The sequence below is a fragment of the Pan troglodytes genome, chromosome 1 (genome assembly GCF_028858775.2).
Source record: "Pan troglodytes isolate AG18354 chromosome 1, NHGRI_mPanTro3-v2.0_pri, whole genome shotgun sequence".
Taxonomy (NCBI): domain Eukaryota; kingdom Metazoa; phylum Chordata; class Mammalia; order Primates; family Hominidae; genus Pan; species Pan troglodytes.
This window is the reverse complement of record NC_072398.2, coordinates 110328819-110351284: the sequence shown is the minus strand read 5'-3', so window position 1 is coordinate 110351284 and position 22466 is coordinate 110328819. Positions and strand designations below refer to the sequence as shown.

At 41.5% G+C, this 22466-nt stretch overlaps 1 protein-coding gene and 1 pseudogene across 3 annotated transcripts in view; both read right to left on the bottom strand.

Annotated features, from left to right (window-relative positions):
* Window positions 1-22466, bottom strand: part of LOC129137479 (neuroblastoma breakpoint family member 26) — a 36215-nt gene that overhangs the window by 12564 nt on the left and 1185 nt on the right. The window contains exons 1-4 of one of the 3 annotated variants that reach the window (XM_054669605.2): window positions 6111-6973; window positions 3042-3251; window positions 1153-1258; window positions 103-317 (exon numbers count right to left, since the gene is read on the bottom strand). In XM_054669605.2, coding sequence (XP_054525580.1) covers window positions 103-225 — 123 coding nt within the window. In that variant the 5' untranslated portion in view covers window positions 226-317; window positions 1153-1258; window positions 3042-3251; window positions 6111-6973. Of the gene's footprint in view, window positions 1-102; window positions 318-1152; window positions 1259-3041; window positions 3252-6110; window positions 6974-22466 lie in introns of those variants that run through there. The other 2 variants (XM_063815113.1, XM_054669600.1) reach the window with 2 other exon arrangements.
* LOC129137512 (notch homolog 2 N-terminal-like protein A) overlaps window positions 14925-22466 on the bottom strand; it is a 30406-nt pseudogene continuing 22864 nt past the window's right edge.

Sequence of the window (22466 nt, the reverse complement as noted above, 5' to 3'; positions counted from 1 at the left end):
GAAAAAAACCACACTGATACAACTGTCATTGTGAAAGTATGGAGGTCTGGAGCCTCTCATAAGCCTGGGGTTTTGGGTCATCAGGGCCTATGGCCACCTTACCTGGGCTGAGCTTTTGGACAACTTGCTGTGCCAGTCTACACCCCTCAGCCAGCTGTTCTTGGAGGTCCCGCCCCTGGGACTTGTCTGGCTCATCCGGAGTGAGGAGGGCCTGGACATGCTCATTCAATGAGCGGGCGGCATCTCTCCCTTCCCATAACTTCTCCTTTAACTGGGTCAGCTCTCGTTCCTGAGAGTGAGCCAGGACTTTATATTGCCTAAGGTGAGACGGTAGAGAAAATTTAAGAGTAGAAAGGGTTGAGTGATCCGTTCAAATATTGCAACAGAGACTTCTGAGACAATGTCCTCAAGGAGACCTTCAAGCAGAAGGTCAGCACATGTTGAAAGGAATGTCTGTGGCCAAGAGAAAGAATAGAAAATGGTTTACAGGCTCCCTCTGTATCAGAGAGGGCTCCTGCAAGATCCTCGATGATGTTCCATTCATCTTTCCCTTCTGTAAACAAAAGTAGGTGTCTTCCTCATTCCGTTTCAAAAAGACATCCTTTCAGTTCCTCACTCTGGCCATGGACATTTCCATGTGAAAATACACATAGTGCATCTTGCGGCCACTAGATACAAAGCCATGTACAGAAATGAGGCCAGATGCAGATGGGGCGAATTGAAAAGACGAAAGAAGAAAAGAATGACAGGGTCGAGAAGGCAACATTGATTGAGTGAAAGAATGAGAAGCCGCAGTCAGTCAGGAGGTGATTCTCACTCAGGGTAAGTGGGGTGGTGACGGCACACCATTTTGAGTATACTGAATGCTGCTGTGTGGTTCACACTCCTTTGGTTAATTTTGTGTTATGTAAATTTCACATCAACAATTACTTGCTCGAAAAAGAGAAAACAAGGCCCTGACAAACAACTGCAACCCATACATTTTCATTATACTTCTTCTCTGCTTGATAAATACTTGTGTGTTGCGAGCCTGCCATGGCAATTCCTGCCCTTCCCCTGGCCCAGGTTCGTTTTTATTTCTCCCCACCGAGCTGTTGTACTTCAGAGATGTACACACCTGCCCCCCTGCCTGCCCCCATGGGGTCCCCTCACCTGAGCTCCTCAGCTTGCCTGAGCTGCTCCGCAAGCTTCTCCTCCTTGAACTGTCGTCGCTCATTCCTCAGCATAGATTTTATGAGGTCTTCGCACTCTTCATATTCTGAAAAAAGACAGACACGCCTGCCTCAGTGGAAGGCTGGACATGCTGCTGTGGTCATTGCCTACAGGGCAGGAGCCAGGTCCATCCCAAGGACAAAACTCTCCCCAGTACCAGGGTCTAGACAGGGATTTCCACATCTTTACTCTTCAGTCTCCTGACTTTCTGGCATCTGATCCTCCAAAATTTAGAGATGAAGAAAGAGAACCTCAAGGGCACATCAAGGAATCATCTGACAAGATGATTCAACCACAACGAAGTGGAGTCAGAATTCACAGTCCCTGAGGTCTGACTCTGAATGCGGGGCCACTTTCCCAAGCCTTGCAGCCTCTCCTCTAAAACACTGCACTGGGGCATGAAGTAGTGATTTCTTGTACAGTCGGGAAGGCCCCTAGGACTATGGGACTGATGGTTTCCCTTTTACTGGGAATTTCAAGGACAAGTATGCGAAAGATTTTTAAAATCTTTGATTTTTAAATCATATCTTCAGTTATGATTTTAAGAATCATATCTGAAGCATAAAGTGTGACACATAACACCATAAGGCCATGAAGGAAATATGCCCAAATGCTAATAAAGTTTATGTTAATTTAGAAACAGCAGAATGAACAACTTATAGATAGTGTTTACTGTGTGCCAATAAATGTTCTAGGAGATTGACAAGAAATAGCTCATGTAATTCACTGCAGCAATTTACAGAGGTAGGTATTATTGTAGTACCCTCTGAACAGGTGAGGTAACTGAGGGACAGACATGACAAGCAACTTGGATGGAGCCCAGGAGACAGGCCCACGGTCCCTGCTCTGTACACTGCACTGCTATCTCCACACATCCTCGGGTGCGATCTTTCTTCCTCTTTAGCAACAAGACTCTGTGCCCCAGGAAGCAGGACTTCACTCTCACCAAGCTACTCTCTGCTTTTTATTCTTATTTTTATTTATCATTATTATTATTATTTTTTTTACCAGTCTTGCCCTGTCGCCCAGGCTGGAGTGCAATGGCAAAATCTTGGCTCACTGCAACCTCAGCCTCCTGGGTTCAAAGGATTCTCCTCCCTCAGCCTGCTGAGCAGGGGTGATTACAGTCACCTGCCACCACGCCCATCTACTTTTTGTATTTTTAGTGGAGATGGGGTTTCTCCATGTTGCCCAGGCTGGTCTCAAACTCCTGACCTCATGATCTGCCCGCCTCAGCCTCCCAAAGTGCTGGGATTACAGGAGTGAGCCACCATGCACGGCCCCTACTCCCTGCTCTTGATGCTGTCACGTATAGACAGCACAGGTTCTATTAGGAGTAGACTCCTCTTGAAGCCCCTCAGAGCAGGTACTGGCTACTATCACCAAGTTTCCCTCAGAGTCACTAGAACAGAGCTTTGCCTGTTGGGCCTCAACAGAAACTTGAACTGAATAAAAGTTCACTAGTCTCAGACATTTAGAACAACAGACTAGATGTTATTTGTCTGCAGGATCTTATATGGTACAGAGATGATTCTTGAAAACACGATTGAGCCTCTTGGAGAAAACAGGTCATTCTGTGCCTGTGTCAGAAATCAATAAATGGCAGTTTAACTCTAGTCCCACCCCCACCTGATTGCAAACATGGAAAGTTGCTAAATACTTTGGTACTTCTGTCTTCCAACTTTGAGAAAATGTTAAAATACCCATTTCTGTTTTCCTAGAAGTACAGGAAGGATGAAATTATTTTTGATGGAGAGAGCATTTAGTGTCTCAGAGAGAAGACAGGACATCATTCATCACTTTCATGATGGTGAGCCTATAGATCTTACTGTATTTCTTCTGTCCGTTGGCCAGGAAGCCGGCCAGTTCAGTTACAAAACATTTCTCTTGGAGGCTTCTGAACTGCTGTTTCTTCTCTGCCAGCTGGGGGCGCAATTTCTGGTTGATTTCTAGAATGTTCATCTCTGCCTACTCGCTGGACAAAGGGCCGGCTGATACCACCATGCTGACGTTTGTGGCAGAAGAGGTGGGGCCAGGGACTGGGGAGAAGAAAGGCAAACACATGATGGGTTAAAAACTGGTGAAATCAAATAGGTTTAATCAGGACTGAGGGATGTTAGTAACTGAAATTCTTAACTTACTGTTGTGAAAAATGTGATCACTCCCCACAACACTTTAGGATCCTTCACCGCAAAAACAAGGTTCGAGGTGCCTGAACACAGAGCTGAAAGCACTGCCAGTACCTCAGACTCTGATAAGAGTGAGGTAGAATGTGGCCAGCGTGCCAGGTAACCATCTGCAGTTGCCATAACAGAATTAGAAGGTGGGGGTGTCACGGAATCTTAGGAGCCCTGCATTCGAATTGCCCAGGCTTTGCTGAAACACAGGCACCCTAGTCTCACCTGAGGGTCACCACCAATGGGGATCATTCCTTCAGCATTCACTCTCAGTATTCGTGTACCCTTGTGACAATGCCACAGACCCGTGTCTTTCCCAATACATCTAAGCATATTCCTCACTGTTTATCTCTTGTCTGTACAACATCATCAAGGCAGAAACAGTTTCCCAACAGGTTATATTTTCTTAATGGTAGTCATGAAGTCACCCCACCTGCTCTCAGTTAAAACAGAGCTTAAGGCTTTTCCACAGGTGTAAGATATCAAACTTTTAGCCTGCCCTGATATCCTCCGGGTCTTCTGCAGTTTTTTCTGTATCCACTAGAAAGTGAATGAATAATTCATTTTTTTAAAATGTTTTCTTTCCTGTCTCAGTATTCTTGCTGCTGCATCCCATTGTTAGACTGATTTCTTCTTTCTTACTGGGGCACCTTCTTGGGTTTTCATTACATTCTAGACCAGTTTGACATCCCTACATCCAAAGCTCTTCCTCTATGTGGGTTGATTTGTTTTTTAATGTCACTGAGCACTACATTTTATACTTGTCACTTATAGATGTCATTCTAGTGCCACAAGACCTCTTTTCAAGGTATCAAGTGATCAAAGTCATTTATATAGAGGTCTCCTGAAAACATGTGTGACCATCTATCTTGGGAAGTTTTGTAAACCTGATGCTATTTTGTTGTTTCCATTTTGTTTTCCCATATACTGAAAAGAACAGGGCCACGAGCAGTTCTTATGGAATATAGTTTGATATATATTTTGTTGAGATGACCTAACACCATTGATTTTGGGTTGCATTCCACTAACAGAACATGGCAAGATCAAGGTTATGGTCAGGGTTGGTTGGCGATCCTCAGTGTTGCAGTGCAGTAGAAGGTGAGTTTGAGGTGAGAGGAACAAGTAGGAAAGAGTGATCCCCTGAACCACCTCTTCGCTTTCTCAGCTTTCATCCCCACCTAGGTTTTGTGAGCCTGGTACTTGAGAGACTGTTCTGTAGCCCAGGTCTCCTAAGATTGGCTGCTGGACTTGCCTGAGTTGAGGGTGCAGTGGGTTGACCCTGGGCTGCCCAGCATTCATGTGGAAGTGAAGGAAGGAGGACTGGTTAATCCCATTTGAAAGCATCCCTCTCTGCAGCCCGCACCATCTTCCAGTGACACTGTAAGGATACTGCTTTGAGATGTATCAAAGCCTTTAAGTCAATGTATTTTCTAGGGTCTGGGAGACCTGACATTCTGTGTCAGAATGAAAATCTGTCGTTTCTAAATGAAAAAACTGCAGGTTCACAAAGTGTCATGGGTTACTTGAGGTCACAAAGGGATGAGTTTTCAGCACTGCCAATAAAAGCAATCACAATAATTATTCAGTAATTATTCATAGGATCCATACAATCCAGTAAATATTCACATATTTAGTAATTATTCATTGACCAATTCGTACAAGGCATTTTGCTCAAAACTGTGTTTATATTTGGACATTGTATCTTCATCATAATCCTTAAGGTAATGCTATTATCTGTAAGTAACAAGATAAGAAACCTGAAGATGAGGGACAGCTAATCACGTATTTGGCCATATTTCCAGTTTTTGGTTTTTGTGATGCTGGAAGAACGACCAGAATGGGTCATGGGAAGAGTATTCATTCCTGTATTATTTTCCAGGACAGAGGTGTGCCCTTCTAGAGTACTGGGACCAAAATTCAGAAGTGTCTGAAACCTTGCTTTAACAGTATGGGAAATAACCTCTATCACCTGGAATTTCCCTGGAACTTTGGAATATACAAGAGAAGTATGAGACGTGGGTCTTCCCTTGGCTGTGTTTAATTCACTCTTCTATGGAATACCAATGATTCTCACTAAGACTTTTGCCTTTTTATAACCACAATGTATGTCTTATGGAGAAGATTTTACACTTTGCTCTATTTAGAAACAATAAATATGAGCAATAGTTTTAGGTTTTATGCCCTGGACTTCATATTTTTCTGATTTCTGTTTTGAGATTAAATTCTCATGTAAATAGAAAAATACTTATTATTTCTCATCAGGCCAAGTTTGTTATCAACTAGAGTTTTTGAAGATGAAGCACAAACTTTTGATTTTATCTTTGTCCTCATCAGCGCCACTCATTGTCTCTCAGTATGACCTGGACTTGCCCCTGCATTTACCCTCGTCCTGCTGAGCCATCTCCATGCACTGCCCAATTCCATCAGTGATTTGGGGTCCTCCCAAGGCTCCCTGAAATGTGCACAGGGATCAGGACATCAGACACATTCCAGACACAAAGGCAACCCACACTGTAGAGTGAGCAGCTGTGTTCCCACTTCCCTAATGTTCCAGTGATGTCCTCAAACTGAAGGGAACACTTTCCCTTTTTAAGGGTCTGTTCTTCATGTCTCAATGCCTCTGATCTAGTGAACACAACTGTCCTGAAACTGAAAGAACCTGCTAAATTTCGAGTTTCTGGTTAGGTGGCTAGAATAGGTTCATAAGACTTCCTTACTTACCTATGACTGCTGAAGTTTGAATTCTTAGCAGTATGATTCCTTTTCTTGTAAGCTGAGCAGCTTAGGAAAGATTGGCCATGTTGCTGTGCAAAAACAGGTAAACTTAATTTCTACTCAAAGCATGCTTGAATTTGAAACTAGGGCTTCCACTCTTCCAAAGTTGGACTGTCACTACCTCAGGCATGTGTCCCGAAGGGCTCATGTCTCTGTTGTACTCAAAGTTCAAATGGAGCCCAGCAAGCCAGATCTCCTTTACTTCTAGGTTCCCTCAACAGTTTCTCCTCTGCTTTAGAGACTGCCTTGAAAATATTCTTGTCCTGCTGTTGTGTTTTGGCTTTGGAATGATGTGATGCAGCTCAATGGGTCCTACCCCCAAGTTGATCAGAGTAAGAAACAGCTGGGAAAGTCAGTGCAAATACAAGTTCATCATCCTCCTTGCAGGGATTCTGATTCAGAGGGCTCAGGTGGGGCCTGGAATGTGTTTGTTAACATGACTCAGATGTGCAGTCAGTTTGGGGACCCGCTGATACCATCGACCTTATAGTTTATGGGATGATTCTGTTTTGCTGATAAAGAAACTGAGGCATAGAGAGGCTGTAACTTGCCCAAGTTCCCCTTGCTGTAAGTCCTGGAGCCAGATCTCAGGTGGAGCAGCCTCTTCCCCATCCCCTTCCCACATTTTCCAATTCAGCTGGGTCAATTCTTTCCAAGTACGTGTTTCTCTCCCCTATACCTCATTTCTGAAAAAAGGAGAACTGGAATTTAACTTCTTTCATCTAATACATTTCCTCACAACATGCTGCCAGCATCATATACTGGCCTCTTACTATTAAAGTGAGATGCCTTTTTTTTTTTTGAGACAGGGTCTTGTTCTGTCACCCAGGCTGGAGTGCAGTGGTGATTATAGATCACTGCAACCTTGAACTCCTAGGCTCAAGCGATCCTCCTGCCTCAGCTTTCCAAGTAGTTGGAACTCTAGGCACACATCACCATTTCTGGCTAATTTTTTATTTTTCATGGAGACAAGGTCTTGCTATGTTGCTCAGGCTGGTTTTGAACTTCTGGCCTCAAGCGATCCTCCCACCTAGGCCTCCAAAAGTGCTGGGATTACAGGAGTAAACCACTGAGCCTGGCCCTGAAATGCTTTTTTTTTTTTAATGAAAATACAAGGCATGGAGATATGGAAAGACACCTTGCTTTATTACTGTTATTATTATTTCTACAGTATAATTCATATATCACAAAAATCACCATTTTTAAGCATATATTTCAGTGTCTTTTACCATATTCCAAAAGTTCTGCAACCATCACCACTACCTAATTCCAGAATATTTTCATAATGCCAAAAAGCATGCCTGTACCTATGGGCAGTCACTCTCCAATTCCCCCCTTCTTGCAGTCTCTGACAACCACTAATCTACTTTCTCTATATATAGATGTACTTGTTCTGGGCACTTAATTCAACAAATGGTCCTGGGACAACTAAATATCCACATGTAAAAGAATCAAGTTAGACTCCCTCCTCGCACATAAAAATTAACTCAAAATGGATCAGAGACCTAAAGGTAGGTGGTAAAATTATAAATCACTTAGAAATAGTAAATCTTTGTAATGTGGGATAAGCAAAGTTTTCACAAATATGACTGAAAGCACAAGCAACAAAAGAAAAAATAAATTGTATTCCATCAAGTTAAAAACATTTGGGCTGAAAAGTATATCATCAAGAATGTGAAAAGACAGTACATAGAATGACAGAAAATATCTGCAAATCATATTATCTGATAAGAGACTTGTATTTAGAATATATTTTTTAAAAACTATTACAGTTCAATATTAAAAAGATAAACCAACTATAAAGTAGGTAAAGGATCTGAACAGACATTCTCCAAAGAAGATACATAATGACTAATCAGCATATGAAAAGATGTTGAAAATCATCAACCATCAGGGAAATGTAAATCAAAACCACAATGAGATAAACACTTCACATTACAGACGAATATAATAAAAAAGACAGACAATAACAACTGTTGATGAGGATGTGGAGAAACTGGAATTCTCATACACTGCTGGTTGGAATGTAAAATAATGTACCCACTTCAGAACAGTCTGACAGTTCCTGAAAAGGTTAAACAGCATTACCATCTGACGCAGCAATTCTGCTCCTAGGTATATATCCAAGAAATATGAAGATAAATGTCTACCAAAAAATTATACAAGAATGTTCATAAGAGAATTATTGATAATACTCAAAAAGTAGAAGCAACTCAAATGTCAATCAACTGATGATGGATAAATAAAATGATAAAATGTGGTAAATCCATATGATAAAATATTATTCAGCCATAAAAAGGCACAGAGTACTGATAAATGCTACCACATCAATGAACTTTGAAAACCTCATGCTAAGTGAAAGAAGCTGTCATAAATTACTACATGCTGCATGTTTCCATTTGTATGAAATGTCCAGAAGAGGCAAATAAAGACAGAAAGTAGACTAGTAGTTGCCTAGGGCTGGGAGGGAATTAGGAGGAATGGAGAGCAATTGATAATGGGTAAAGGGTTTCTTCTGATGTATAAAAATATTCTAGAATTGACTGTGGTGATGGTTACTCCTATCTACTAAAATTACTGAATTGTGTACTTTTTTAAGAAGTAAATTGTATGGTATATAAATTATATCTCAAAGCTATTGTATTAACGGAAAAAGCACTAAACACAGTGCCTTACACATATTAGCTAATATTATTATTTGTCAGTGCTATTATAGCATTTGTTAGAGATTGTCTACTCTAATCCTTTTATGTTACAGATGAGGAAGTTGAGAGCCACATGGCTGACTTGACCAAGATTAAACGGCTAGTAAGTAGGAATAAGTACTGAAACAGAAACTTTACCCAATTGCAGTCCATCTGTTTTCTGGGATCCCGGAGTTCCCTTTCAACAATGTAAAATACAAACTTAGGTCAAAAGTTCCCATGTCTGAGAAAACTCAAGCCAAATCACTTCTCCTCCAAAGTTGACAGGATTTATGCTTTAAAAATAGAGATACAGAATTCTCTTTGGAAAGATCTACCAAATTCCTGTAAGAAACAGTCTACCCAAAGTAGGGGAAAGGCTATATGAAAAGTTACAAGGCACTTCTTAAAAATATATCTTAGGTTTTTAGGGAAAGGTAAACAGACAAGTTTCCAGACCCGTGGGTGGAATGGATGTAGCAGATTCACTGAGAGGCTCACAGTGCCGTACTAAAGGGAGTCTACTGCTTAAAGCCAATTCACATCCTTAAAAGGTCAAATGGAGAGAAATTAAACTTGGGAGAAGCATTTTAAGACTGTGCTGTTACAAAACCTCGGGCCACTTAACTGATTAATCATGGCAATGAGGGCAGGGACCAGAAAAGACTCTTTAGAACCTGTCATCCCCACACAGAAGAGCAACTTTCAGGGAAACACCCTTATCTTTCCATTTTCAGACCCCAGGAGGTGTGAGGGTGGAAAGGCTAGGTAGAGAAGAGAGCAGAAAGGAGATGAGATGACACAACCAGGATTCTCCGAAGCTGGGCTTGAAGTCCTCAAGAAAAACTCCCATGAACAAGGAAGGAAGAGTGAAGAAAAAAACAGGGATACCTGGAAATGGACAAAAGTAAAAAGATAGAAGGATACTTTTTTTCCCCCAGAAGAAGTCTGTCACAAAAGCAAACCTGCAAACATACGATCAGTATAACACCCAAGAAAATGACACATGCGGCCAGGCATGGTGGCTCATGCCTGGAATCCCAGCACTTTGAGAAGCCGAGGCAGGTGGATCACCTGAGATCAGGAGTTCGAGGACAACCTGACCAACATGGTGAAACCCCATCTCTACTAAAAATACAAAAATTAGCTGAGCATGGTGGCAGGCACCTGTAGTCCCAGCTACTTGGAAGGCTGAGACATGAGAATAGCTTGAACCCGGGAGGTGGAGGTTGCAGTGAGCCGAGATAGCACCATTGCACTCCAGCCTGGGAGAAAGAGCGATGCTCCGTCTCAAAAAAAAAAAAGAAAAGAAAAGAAAAGAAAAGAACAGAAAATCACGCATGCCCCCAAGTGTGAGAATGCAAGAGGGAATCCCTGACCTATCCCTATCCAACCAGTTTTCTTGGCACACACCTTCCATTCTCTGAATGAGCCCAGATTAACTCACTGACCCCTGTGCCACGTATCTCCCACTCCATCACCCGCCCAGGCTCACTGCTTCCACCGGCGTCCCTTCATATCTCCCTACTGACCTCCACTTTTTTCTAACTTTGTCACCAAAGAAGTCACAGAAATAAATAGGAGGATTCAAAAAGAATAATTTCAGTACATTTAAAAAATTGTAGAATATAGGATTCTCATCTATGTTTATCACGTTCAATTCGTTCATTTTTCAAATTTTCATTGTGGCACCATTTTATGACAGGCACTATGCTGGGGATGCTGGCGACTAGGGTAGGGAGTTAAAATGAGAGTGTCTACTTGGAAAGATGAACAGATAGATAATCACCGTGATAAGTGCTGTGCTAGAGATATGCAGATGTCAAAAGACCTTAGAAGGTCTACAATCCACTTGGAGGGTAGGGAATATAGAAGGCATTTCAGTGAAATAGGGTGCCTTTGACAAATCATTAACAATGAGTTCTACATTAAAAAGGGGAAGAGAGGGTGATAGCTGAGGAGGCAGCATAGGCAAGAACATCCAGCATGAAAGAACAGTGAGGGACATCAGGAACATCTTTCAGGAACATCAGGTAAAACAGACTTAGGGCCCAAGTCAAAGGAGCTAAAATAATGCACCCTGGAAAGTGGTATGATCATTTCTGCATCTGCTCCAGAGAAACCTGCCAAAATATGATTAGCATAATACCCAAGAGAACATCACATTCCCCATGTGTGAAAATGCAAGAGGGAATTATTTCTAATAGTTCATAAGCTCAGCAACAACAGAGTAGACACAAAAGCCACAGAATGTGCTTAGGCTTTACTTTAATGATATGGGGATATCACATATCATCAGCCTGTGGAGTACAGAGGTAGTTTACAAAGGATAAACCTTCATTGTTTGGAAAGGAAACATCAGAGAGCTCTTTATGAAGTTTAAACAAAATCAGAGAAATAAAGAGATGTGGGAAAGAAAGAAAAAAAAGAAAGTACATTGAGGACAGTCCAATCTAACTGTGAACTCATAAGGGGCAGCCAGTAAATTCAAAACAGCCTACTGTTTTTTGATTACTTGGGCTACTCTACTAAAATAGCCACAAACACAAAACTAGTCTACCTCTTTCTCTCCCCATTATTGGCCCTAACCCAAAAATAGTGGGAGTAAATGATTTAATAATTTATTTTCATGCTCCATTTTGTTCTTAAATTAAAATTACTGTGGTTGGTGTCCCTCCTTTAGCTTCTGCTAAAGACTTTACATAATGAAAGCTCATGAAGTGTCTGGATTACTGACAGTTACTTATCCAAAAAGATGAGACATGGTTCATTGATTTGATTCTATTAGTTCTCTCTTGAAGATATTTTTCTCCTCCCTCTGTGAAGAAACATTTCTTTCTGTGTCAAACAAGACGAGTCATTTTTGTAGTTTTAATTCCCTCTTGAGTCCTACAATAATACTAAAATACTCACAGTGACTACAGTATCATTTGCAGGCAAAGAATTGTAAATTAACCATTTAAATATAGTCACTAAGTTATGTGGCATTCACTGACTCAGAGTTGAAAAAGACTCCAAAATTCTTATCCAGTATTAAGAGTATACAAGGACAAAAGGAGAGGCCAAACTAAGTCTAGGACGCACAATACAAAGAAGAAAATGAGAAGACCAAAGTTACAGTCTCAATACTATGACATGATACTAAACCATACAGTCAGTCAGCCAATATATATTTGCGGGCCTAGTATATAGTGGGCACTGTTTGTAGGTGTTTGGGTTACATCAGTAAACAAAAACAAAGATACTAGTTTTCATTCTGGAGAGGGTAAGAGGCAGTAGAATTTGGAAAAGACAGACAATAAACAATAGACATAATGAAGTAAATTATATAGTATAAATTATATGGTAAGAAGATAAGAGTTACAGAAAAAGAAAACAAAAAGTAGACCAGGGTTAGTAATTAAGGGGGTGGGGGACAGTTACAATTTTAAATAGGGTGGTTAGAGTAACCCTCAATTAGAAGTGCCAAGACGTGAAATGCAGTGGAAGCAACCATTTGAAAGTTGCACAATACTTTAACAAGCTACTTTGCCTCCTGCTGACTTTGTTTCCCCATTTTTAGAACTGAAATAATAATTCTCATCAAATAAGGGTGCTATTTACATTGAGATAGTGACTATTACTATAAGTAACATTTTAGTCTCTTGACAAGCATGGGAAGCAATGGAATGAAGGGCAATGGAAGGAAGGGCACTGCATTATGAAAAGGACTTTTTAAAAGAAAACCATCTCTAGGCACTATTTCCCTTTGTGGAAATGAAGTGAATATTTTCTGAACTCCACCTGGGACATACGAACAATGAGCATGAAATCTTACAAACTGTATAAATAACATTTATTCACAGTGTCACTGCATCATCTATTGTTTTGAATTCTCTTTAAATTTCCTTCTATATATTTATCCAAAGCTGAAGTCATCTGGTTTAGATTATGGGACCCTGAAAAGCAAGAACTAGTCTATGTAACTACTTTTAAACATCTGCATAATGCCATATATATATATATATATATACATACACACACACACACACACACATTGATATGTAACAAGTACTATTTGATTATAATTAGGAGTGTCTTGGTTTTCTTATAACATGAACATATATTTTTAACCCAAACAGCTTAAAGCATTTAACGAAGTTTTACACACCTACAAAGTGCTTTCAGGAAACAGATGTGCAGTGCAATGTGGCGCAGTAAGATGCACAAAGCAAAGGCTTTGAAAATAAACTGCCTCGGTTTCAGGACCCAGCCTAACCACATATTAGCTGTACAACTTTGGGTGAATCACTTAACATCTCCAAACTTCAGTTACTTCATGTGGGAAGACTTGAAAAATAATACCTGGTCCCAAGATTTTTGTGTAATTGAGCTAATAAGCATGGAAGTACCTGGCACAGTTCCTGAGTCACCAAAAAAATGTTAGTTTTCTCTTCATCAAATCTCCCCATTCCCACCCCTCATGCTAATCTCCCCTCCCACACACACACACACCATCAGTGAGTAAATAAGTGTCTTGCGTTAAACTACAACCAGAGAATAAGACACAGCCAAGATTTCCTTACTCTATTTCACTAGCCCTGGCAGCCTCTCAGCTGCGGAATCCTTGGTTATTTCCTTTCTCAAGGAGGAGATACGATTCTAGTTTGACAGATCCTTTCCTGGACACACTCTCAGAATTCCCTAAGGTTCTTATCGTGGCTAATGGATAACAATGCAGAGGCTATGGGAGTGAATAATCACTCTCTCTCAGCTAAAAACTTCCTTTATTGACTTCTCTAACTTCCTGTCAACATCTTGCTGCCAAATCAACCTCTTGTTCTAGGCAATTATTAAAAGCAATTTTCTTGAAACTGAAAAACACATTTAGCCTTCAACAATAAATCACACTAACATCAATTACTAGCCAATTAGATTACTAGAATATCAGACCCAGAGATATTTGCAATGTTGAAATATTTTCAAAATAAAGTTGTTTACATTTCTATTTCTGTCTTTAACCCTTAAAATGCAAACAAATACAGGAGTGAAGACAGATGTATTTTAGTTATTTCTTCTACAAGATGAAGTGGATAGTAATATTATGTTAAGAAAACACTTATTTAGTATCTAGAATGATAGCATTATCTATTCTTTATTAAAACAGAAACTAAAAGTAATATAATTAAATAGCTTGTTCTTGTGACTTAAATAATATAAAGTTTTCATTTCAATTATGTGACAATGCTTTGTATAGTTGTATTCCAAATACATAGCATGGTGCCTAGAACATAGCAGGCAGTCAATACATTTTTACCAAATGAAATGAATAAATTACCAGTTGATTTTATACTGAGGACCAACCTATGACCTTTAATCCCTCCAAAATAAAACACAATCCCATTATATGTGAACCATATCCACAATACCAGAATCTAAGATTCCCACTCTGAAAGAGTAACTAGAACAACTTCTTTTTCAGGCAATTCTGCTTACTTAGCACATTACTCCCCCCTACAGTTTTCCTTCTTTTGTTTTTGTACTAAGGATATTTGTATAAAAACAGGATCTTTGTTGCTTAGTAATTCATCTGCTCCAGCTGCTTGTATTCTGTTCCCAATCAAAATTCTTGGTTTTCAGCCTCCTCATCATTTTTATAAGGAGTTGAATGAATTGGCCAGGCTTGTTCCTTTCTCCCTCTCCATGGAACACCAGGCCCCAAGCTCCCCGACACTGCTCCTCTTTTTGTTTCTATCTTTGGGTTGTGTGTGCACTCTAGAACACTTGTATCAGTGAAGAGTGTAACAAAGTATTGTGCCACGCATAGTCTCTCATATATCATCTATCAGCTCATCAAAAAGTGCTCACTGATTAACAGAGGATCCCCTCCTCAGTTTCAGAATTCTCTAGCTTTAAGTTAGGGGAGGGTTACCCCAAAGTCAGAGAGGGCACATGGGAGAGGGTTGTGAAGGCCAGTAGCCCAGAGAAAATCAAGGGCAGCTGGGTGCATTTAGGTGGATAAGAAAACAATGAATTACTCCATCAAAAGCAAAAGCACAAGCACATAGGAAAGTTGATCACCTACTGTTAATGTCAATTCAGTTTAAAGCACTTTATTAACCACACATACATATTTTCCAGTGTCTAATTCTCATCGTGTTCTTTTCCATTCCAGACTTGCCTGTCTCTTTCCCAGAGCTCTGTTCCTCTTATTTCTCACTGTTTCTACAAAAGGGACAATAAACAATTTTCTAGCCACTCATCATCATAAACCCTGACATGCTAAATTATCCCCTGCTCAGTTTATGGACCACAGTGGGCCCATAAAACTCCTCCCTCACTAGCAACCCACCCCACACAAAATTCTCACTTCCCTTTTTCCTTGCGCTTCCTAAAAAAAGCAATTGAGCCACACCCACTACCTCCTGTGCTAGGGGTTTGTCCCCTAATCCTGGGACACTAGGGAGCTCCTTACCTGGAAGGCAGCTGCACTCAAAAGTGAAGTCACCAGTCTGCCGACAGGTGCCTCCATTGACACAAGGCGAGGGTGCACAAGGCACATACAAGCTGTCACAGTACTGACCTGTGAAGCCCTGAGGGCACTGGCACTGGTAGGAACCAGGCAGGTTGAGGCAGGTGCCACCATCCTGGCAGTGTCCTGGAATGTCACACTCATTGACATCAGTCTCACACTTCTGCCCTGTGAAGCCTGTGAGGCATTTGCAGGAGAACTGGTTGGCCACAGTGGTACAGGTACTTCCATTTGCACAGGGATGAGACAGGCAAGCATCGGTCCATTGGCACTCCTTACCTAAAGGAAGGATAACAAAACTCAGTACTGGCCACAGAAATAGGAGATGGCCCCATCCTCAATACCTCATTGACATCAGCGAGCTCTTGCGTGGAGAAGACCTCAACTCTTTGCATTTTACAAAAGGCTAAATCAGAGCCTCCTCAAGGTCATCTGACACAGAGCCCTCTCCAGTAACTCTCCAAGGACCTCAGCAGAGACACAAGGACTCAGTGGGGTGGAGCACCTGGAGGCAATTGTAGGTTAGTCACATTGAAGCCCAATCCTGCAGGACGCTATCAGCAATAGGAGTCTGGATCCATCTACTCTCTCAGAGCTCACTGTCTTTGCATATGGTGCTCCTGTTTGAATATCAACTTCTGGGCCAGGAGCAGTGGCTCACACCTGTAATTCCAGCACTTTGGGAGGCCGAGGCAGGCAGATCATGGGGTAAGGAGTTCAAGACCAGCCCGGCCAATATGGTGAAACCCTGTCTCTACTAAAAATACAAAAATTAGCTGGGCATGGTGGCACGCACCTGTAATCCCAGCTACTTGGAAGGCTGAGGCAGAAGAATCACTTGAACCCAGGAGGCGGAGGTTGCAGTGAGCCGAGATTGCACCACTGCACTCCAGCCTGGGCGACACAGCAAGACTCCATTTCAAAAAAAAAAAAATAATCAACTTCCCTTCTGTTTTCCTAGTGAACTCTCACCTATCTTGGCAACTCTACTCAAAAGTTCCAACCTCTGTAAAGTCATCCTTAGTGCCCCTCACATACATACATGTGCGCAAACACAGATACACCGAGTTTGCTATTTTCTTCTATTATACCACCTGCCACCCTGGCAGGGTTGGGTCTCCATGGTATGCTCTCAAATCATGTCTGTTGAATGGATAAAATATATCGATATTTTCCACAAAATATGGTTACTAAATAGACCTCTGGTGATAGAAACAAGTCAATACTACTTCTGTTTCCTCTAAATGTAACACACACATATATTCTGGGAAACATTTTATTAATTGTGGCCTTGCTATAAATATCTGTTGATGTGTTTGAAAATGATGAAGGACCTCTGGGTCCCTATATAACAAATGAAATAGAAGCCATCAGGAGGACAGAGGTCTAGAAGGTATTCCGTGGACTTTCTCAAGTAGGAAAGTACCAGCACTAGCAGGAAGACTCTGACGGGTTGAAAACTAAATCATGATGCCAGGGGAAGCAAAGCAGATTCTTTGAGGCAGAAAGAGAAAGAGAAAAAAATATCCTCACAGAACTAGTAAATTTGGTATTCACATGGCTGGCTTTTTGTTGTCATTAGTCTAAGTCGCTTATTATTTAAACTACAGAGATGAGAACTCCTTGAATTTTTATTATTATTATTATTATACTTTAAGTTCTAGGGTACACGTGCACAACATGCAGGTTTGTTACATATGTATATATGTGCCATGTTGGTGTGCTGCACCCATTAACTCGTCATTTACATTAGGTATATCTCCTAATGCTATCCCTCCCCCGTCCCACCACCCCACGACAGGCCCCGGTTTGTGATGTTCCCCTTCCTGTGTCCAAGTGTTCTCATTGTTCAATTCCCACCTATGAGTGAGAACATGCGGTGTTTGGTTTTTTGTCCTTGCAATAGTTTGCTGAGAAGGATGGTTTCCAGCTTCATCCATGTCCCTACAAAGGACACGAACTCATCCTTTTTTATGGCTGAATAGTATTCCATGGTGTATATGTGCCACATTTTCTTAATCCAGTCTATCATTGATGGACATTTGGGTTGGCTCCAAGTCTTTGCTATTGTGAATAGTGCCGCAATAAACATACGTGTGCATGCGTCTTTATAGCAGCACGATTTATAATTCTTTGGGTATATACCCAGTAATGGGATGGCGAGAACTCCTTGAATTTGTTAATACTCCAGTTGATTGTCTAGGAAAGTATCTAAATCTCTGACCTCATAGAAAGGTAAATGGGAGACACAAGAGTTTTTCTATAAGGGAAAAAGATGCGAGATGTGACATATGAGCACAGAAAAGTGCTCTCTGCCTATCAAGGAATGTCAAATCAAAGGAGAAAACTATAACACAAATTCAGGCACAGCATATACATCTCAGGGAGCTAAGACAGAAAATGAAGGAACTGCAATTCTTCTTGTCTTTCCACTCATGTCACTAAGAGGCACTTATTTACAGTGGAGAAGAGATATAAATGCTCACTTCTAGCAAGTGTGATTTTCAGAGTGATGCCCACAACTGAAACAGAAAGATCCCTGGGCCGGAAGTGGTGGCTGATGCCTGTAATCCCAGCACTTTGGGAGGCTGAGGTGGGCAGATCACTTGTGGTTAGGAGTTTGAGACCAGCCTGGCCAACATGGTGAAACGCCATCTTTTCTAAAAATACAAAAATTAGCCGGGCTTCATGGCGCATGCCTGTAATCCCAGCTACCTGGGAGGCTGAGGCACAAGAATCACTCGAACCCAAGAGGTGGAGGTTGCAGTGAGCCGAGACTGCGCCACTGTACTAAGCAACAGAGTGAGAAGAAAGAAAGACAGAGAGAGGGAAAGAGAGAGAAAGAGAGAGGGAAAGAGAGAGAAAGAAAGAGAAAGAAAGAAAGGGAGAAAGAAAGAAAGAATCAACCCTGAATTTGGTTTCCATATATATTATGTATAGGCACTAACTTGCTGCCTCTGCTTCTTCATCTCTGAGTGGAGACGAGCTAGTAAGCTGACTGAGGTATAGCGCTATCACAAAAACCAAAAGGATGACCTTGATCTGTGATGATTCCTAAAGTGATAGACAAAAATAGCATATGTATAAAAGATGATCAGAATCGGCCGGGTGTGGTGGCTCACACCTGTAATCCCAGCACTTTGGGAGGCCGAGGCGGGTGGATCATGAGGTCAGGCGATCCAGACCATTCTGGTTAACAAGGTGAAAGCCCATCTCTACTAAAAATACAAAAATTAGCCGGGCATGGCGGTAGGTGCCTGTAGTCCCAGCTACTCAGGAGGCTGAGGCAGAAGAATGGCGTGAACCCGGGAGGTGGAGCTTGCAGTGAACCCAGATTGCGCCCTGCACTCCAGCCTGGACGACAAAGCAATACTCCATCTCAAAAAAAAAAAAAAAAAAAAGGTGATCAGAATCTTGCAGAACACACCAAGAAGAGATCCTTCTTAACAACAAAGGAAGAAGTTTTAATTTGGGACCATTTCAGAGTGACATTTTAATTATGAAGAAGGCATTACTGTCATTTCCACTAGCCAGAATTAAAATATTTTAAGTGGGTATATGCCCCCCTACTTTGCCTCCTAATAGCAAAACAACTCAAAACTGACAATCAGGAAGAAATTATTCTTATAACACCAAATATTTTCAGTGACTTACATCATCAATACCATCATCGTCATGATGGAGATAATGGATCATCCTAACTACCCTCTACCCCACCAACACCTTTTGATGAATGATATGGTTTGGTAGTGTCCCCACCCAAATCTCAACTTGAATTGTATCTCCCAGAATTCCCATGTGTTGTGGGAGGGACCCAGTGGGGTAACTGTATCATGGGGGCCAGTCTTTCCTGTGCTATTCTCATGATAGTGAATAAGTCTCATGAGATCTGATGGGTTTCTCAGGGGTTCTGCTTTTGCTTCTTCCTAATTTTCTCTTGCCACCACCACGAAAGAAGTGCCTTTTGCCTCCCACCATAATTCTGAGGCCTCCCCAGCCATATGGAACTGTAAGTCCAATTAAACCTCTTTTCTTCCTGGTCTCGGGGATATCTTTATCAGCAGCGTGAAAATGGACTAATACAGTAAATTGGTACCAAGAGTGGGGTTTTTGCGAGAGTGCCAGCTATCCTGAGGGAAACTTTGGAGGGAACCAGCTACTAGATGGTTCAATCAGTCTTTCGCCCCTACACCCAGGTTGAATGACCGATTTGCACATCAGGACTGCTACGGACCTCCACCGGAGTTTCCTCTGGCTTTGCCCTGCCCAGGCAGAGTTCACCACCTTTCAGGTCCTAACATTTGTGCTCATGCCCCACCTTCCCAGTGCAGAAAACAAGATGGGCCGGTGGACAGCTGACCTGCCTACTGCCACTGCAGAGTGCCCAATTTGCCAGCAGCAGAAACCAACACTGCACCTTTGATATGGCACTATTCCTCAGGGTGATCAGCCAGCTACTTGGTGGCAGGTTGATTATGTTGGACTTCTTCCATTGTGAAAAGGGCAGATGTTTGTCCTTACTGGAATAGACACTTACTCTGGATGTGGGTTTGCCTATCCTGCACGCAATGGTTCTGCCAAGACTACCATCCGCGGACTCATGGAATGCCTTATCCACTGTCATGGTATTCCACACAGCATTGCCTCTGACCAAGGCATTCACTTTATGGCTAAAGAAGTGCAGCAGTGGGCTCATGCTCATGGAATTCACTGGTCTTACCATGTTCCCCAACATCCTGAAGCAGAACGGTGGAATTGCCTTTTGCAGTCACAATTACAATGCCAACTAGGTGAGAATACTTTGCAGGGTTGGGGCAAAGTTCTCAAGAAGGCTGTGTATGCTCTGAATCAGCGTCCAATATGTAGTACTGTTTCTCCCATAGCCAGGATTCACAGATCCAGGAATCAATGGGTGGAAATGGAAGTGGTACCACTCACCATCACCCCTAGTGATCCACTAGCAAAATGTTTGCTTCCTGTTCCCGCAACATTAAGTTCTGCTGGCCTAGAGGTCTTAGTTCCAGAGGGAGGAACGCTGCCACCAGAAGACACAACAACAATTCCATTCAACTGGTAGTTAAGATTGCCACCAGGACACTTTGGGTTCCTACCTTTAAGTAAACAGGCTAAGAAAGGTGTTACAGTGTTGGCTGGGACATCAAGGCTATCAAGACCCAGGCTATCAAGATGAAATCAGTCTACTACTCCAGAACGGAGGTAAGAAAGAGTATTCATGGAATACAGGAGATCCATTAGGGCGTCTCTTAGTATTACCATGCCCTGTGATTAAGGTCAATGGGCAACTACAACAGCCCAATCCAGGCGGGACTACAAATGGTCCCGCCTGGATGAATGAAGGTTTGGGCCTCTCCATCAAGAAAAAAAAAAAACACAACCTGCTGAGGTGTTTGCTGGAGGCAAAAGGAATACAAAATGGGTAGAAGAAGGTAGTCATCAATACCAGCTACTACCATGTGACCAGCTGCAGAAATGAGGACTGTAATTGTCCTCAGTATTTCCTCCTTCTTTTATTAAAAACATGTCTGTGCTTGCACACACTTGTACTAAGAAAATATCTTCATTTTATTTCCTTTCTCCTTTATCATGTGACATAAGATTTATTGACTTCACATCAGCATTTAAGTATCATTAACTTTATGTAAGAGTGTTTCAGTTGGGGACTGGTGTGTTTCCGGATGTACGAAGAATAGTTGTACTACATTAGGTGTAATTATGACCTAATTATTGTCTTTATTTGAAGATTATGTGTGATCTCAGGAGATGTGTATGGGTTCAAGTTGACAAGGGGTAGATTTGTGGTGGTTAAAACTGAGTGTGTCAACTTGATTGAATTGAAGGATACAAAGTATTGATCTTGGGTGTGTCTGTGAAGGTGTTGCCAAAGGAGATTAACATTTGAGTCAGTGGGCTGGGGAAGGCAGACCCACCCTTAATCTGGATGGACACCATTTGATCATCTGTCAGCAAATATAAAGCAGGCAGAAAAACATGAAAAAGGGAGACTGGCCTAGCCTCCCAGCCTACATCTTTTTCCCGAGCTGGATGTTTCCTGCCCTCAAATAGCGAACCGCAAGTTCTTCGGTTTTGGAACTCAGACTGGCTCTCCTTGCTCCTCAGCCTGCAGACAGCCTATTGTGGGACCTTGTGATCATGTGAATTAATACTTAACAAACTCTCCTTTATATATATATAAAGAGTGCCTATATATATATTAAGATTGCCACCAAGACACTTTGGGTTGGAATATATATACATACATATATATTCCATTAGTTCCATCCCTCTAGAGAACCCTAATACAATGAAAAATTAATATAACAGTATTCTACACTAACTGATCCAGTATAGTTTTCTGAGTACATTTTTCACTTTTTTGCTTATTGCATTTATAGAACTCTTGGTTTCGTGCTTAAAGCAGGAGAAAAAATGAAGAATGTTCCTCCTTTTCTCATCTAATTTAATAAACACTTTTGAATAAAGCTCAGACCCACCTAGAAAAACCCACAATCTATTCAGGTGAGATATGTGTAAAAAAAAATTACAATAAAATGTGATACATAAAAATAATAAAACCTAGAGACCATTTGCCTAAAGGAATCATGAAAGGGTCACTAAGACACAGTTTTAAATAACACTGGACAATCACCAGTTGTAGAAAAGGGCATTCCAGGAAAAAGGGTGTGTAACTGTATGGAAGCAATAATACGTACAACATTTTCAGGAAATAAGGAGAATTTGGTGTGACTAGGCCTAGATGCTTGTGGGGAGGCCAGGCTACAAAACGATGTAAAGTCTAGGCTGTAGAGAACTATGGAAGTCATGTAAAAGAGTTTGCAGTTTATTCTGTGGATGATGAAAAAATATTAGACATTGTAAGCAGGTGAGATTGTTAGAATATTTGCATTTATAATCAAAGATGTAGTAATATCATGGGTGAATGAGATGGGGAGAGAAGAAAGGCAAGAAAACGTATTCAGAAACTACTTCAGAAGTCCAGGTGAGAGATAACATGGCCCTCAACTACAGGGTAGCAGAGGAAATGGGAGGAATAGACAGGTGAAAGGCAACTCAGAGGTTGGCTTGGGT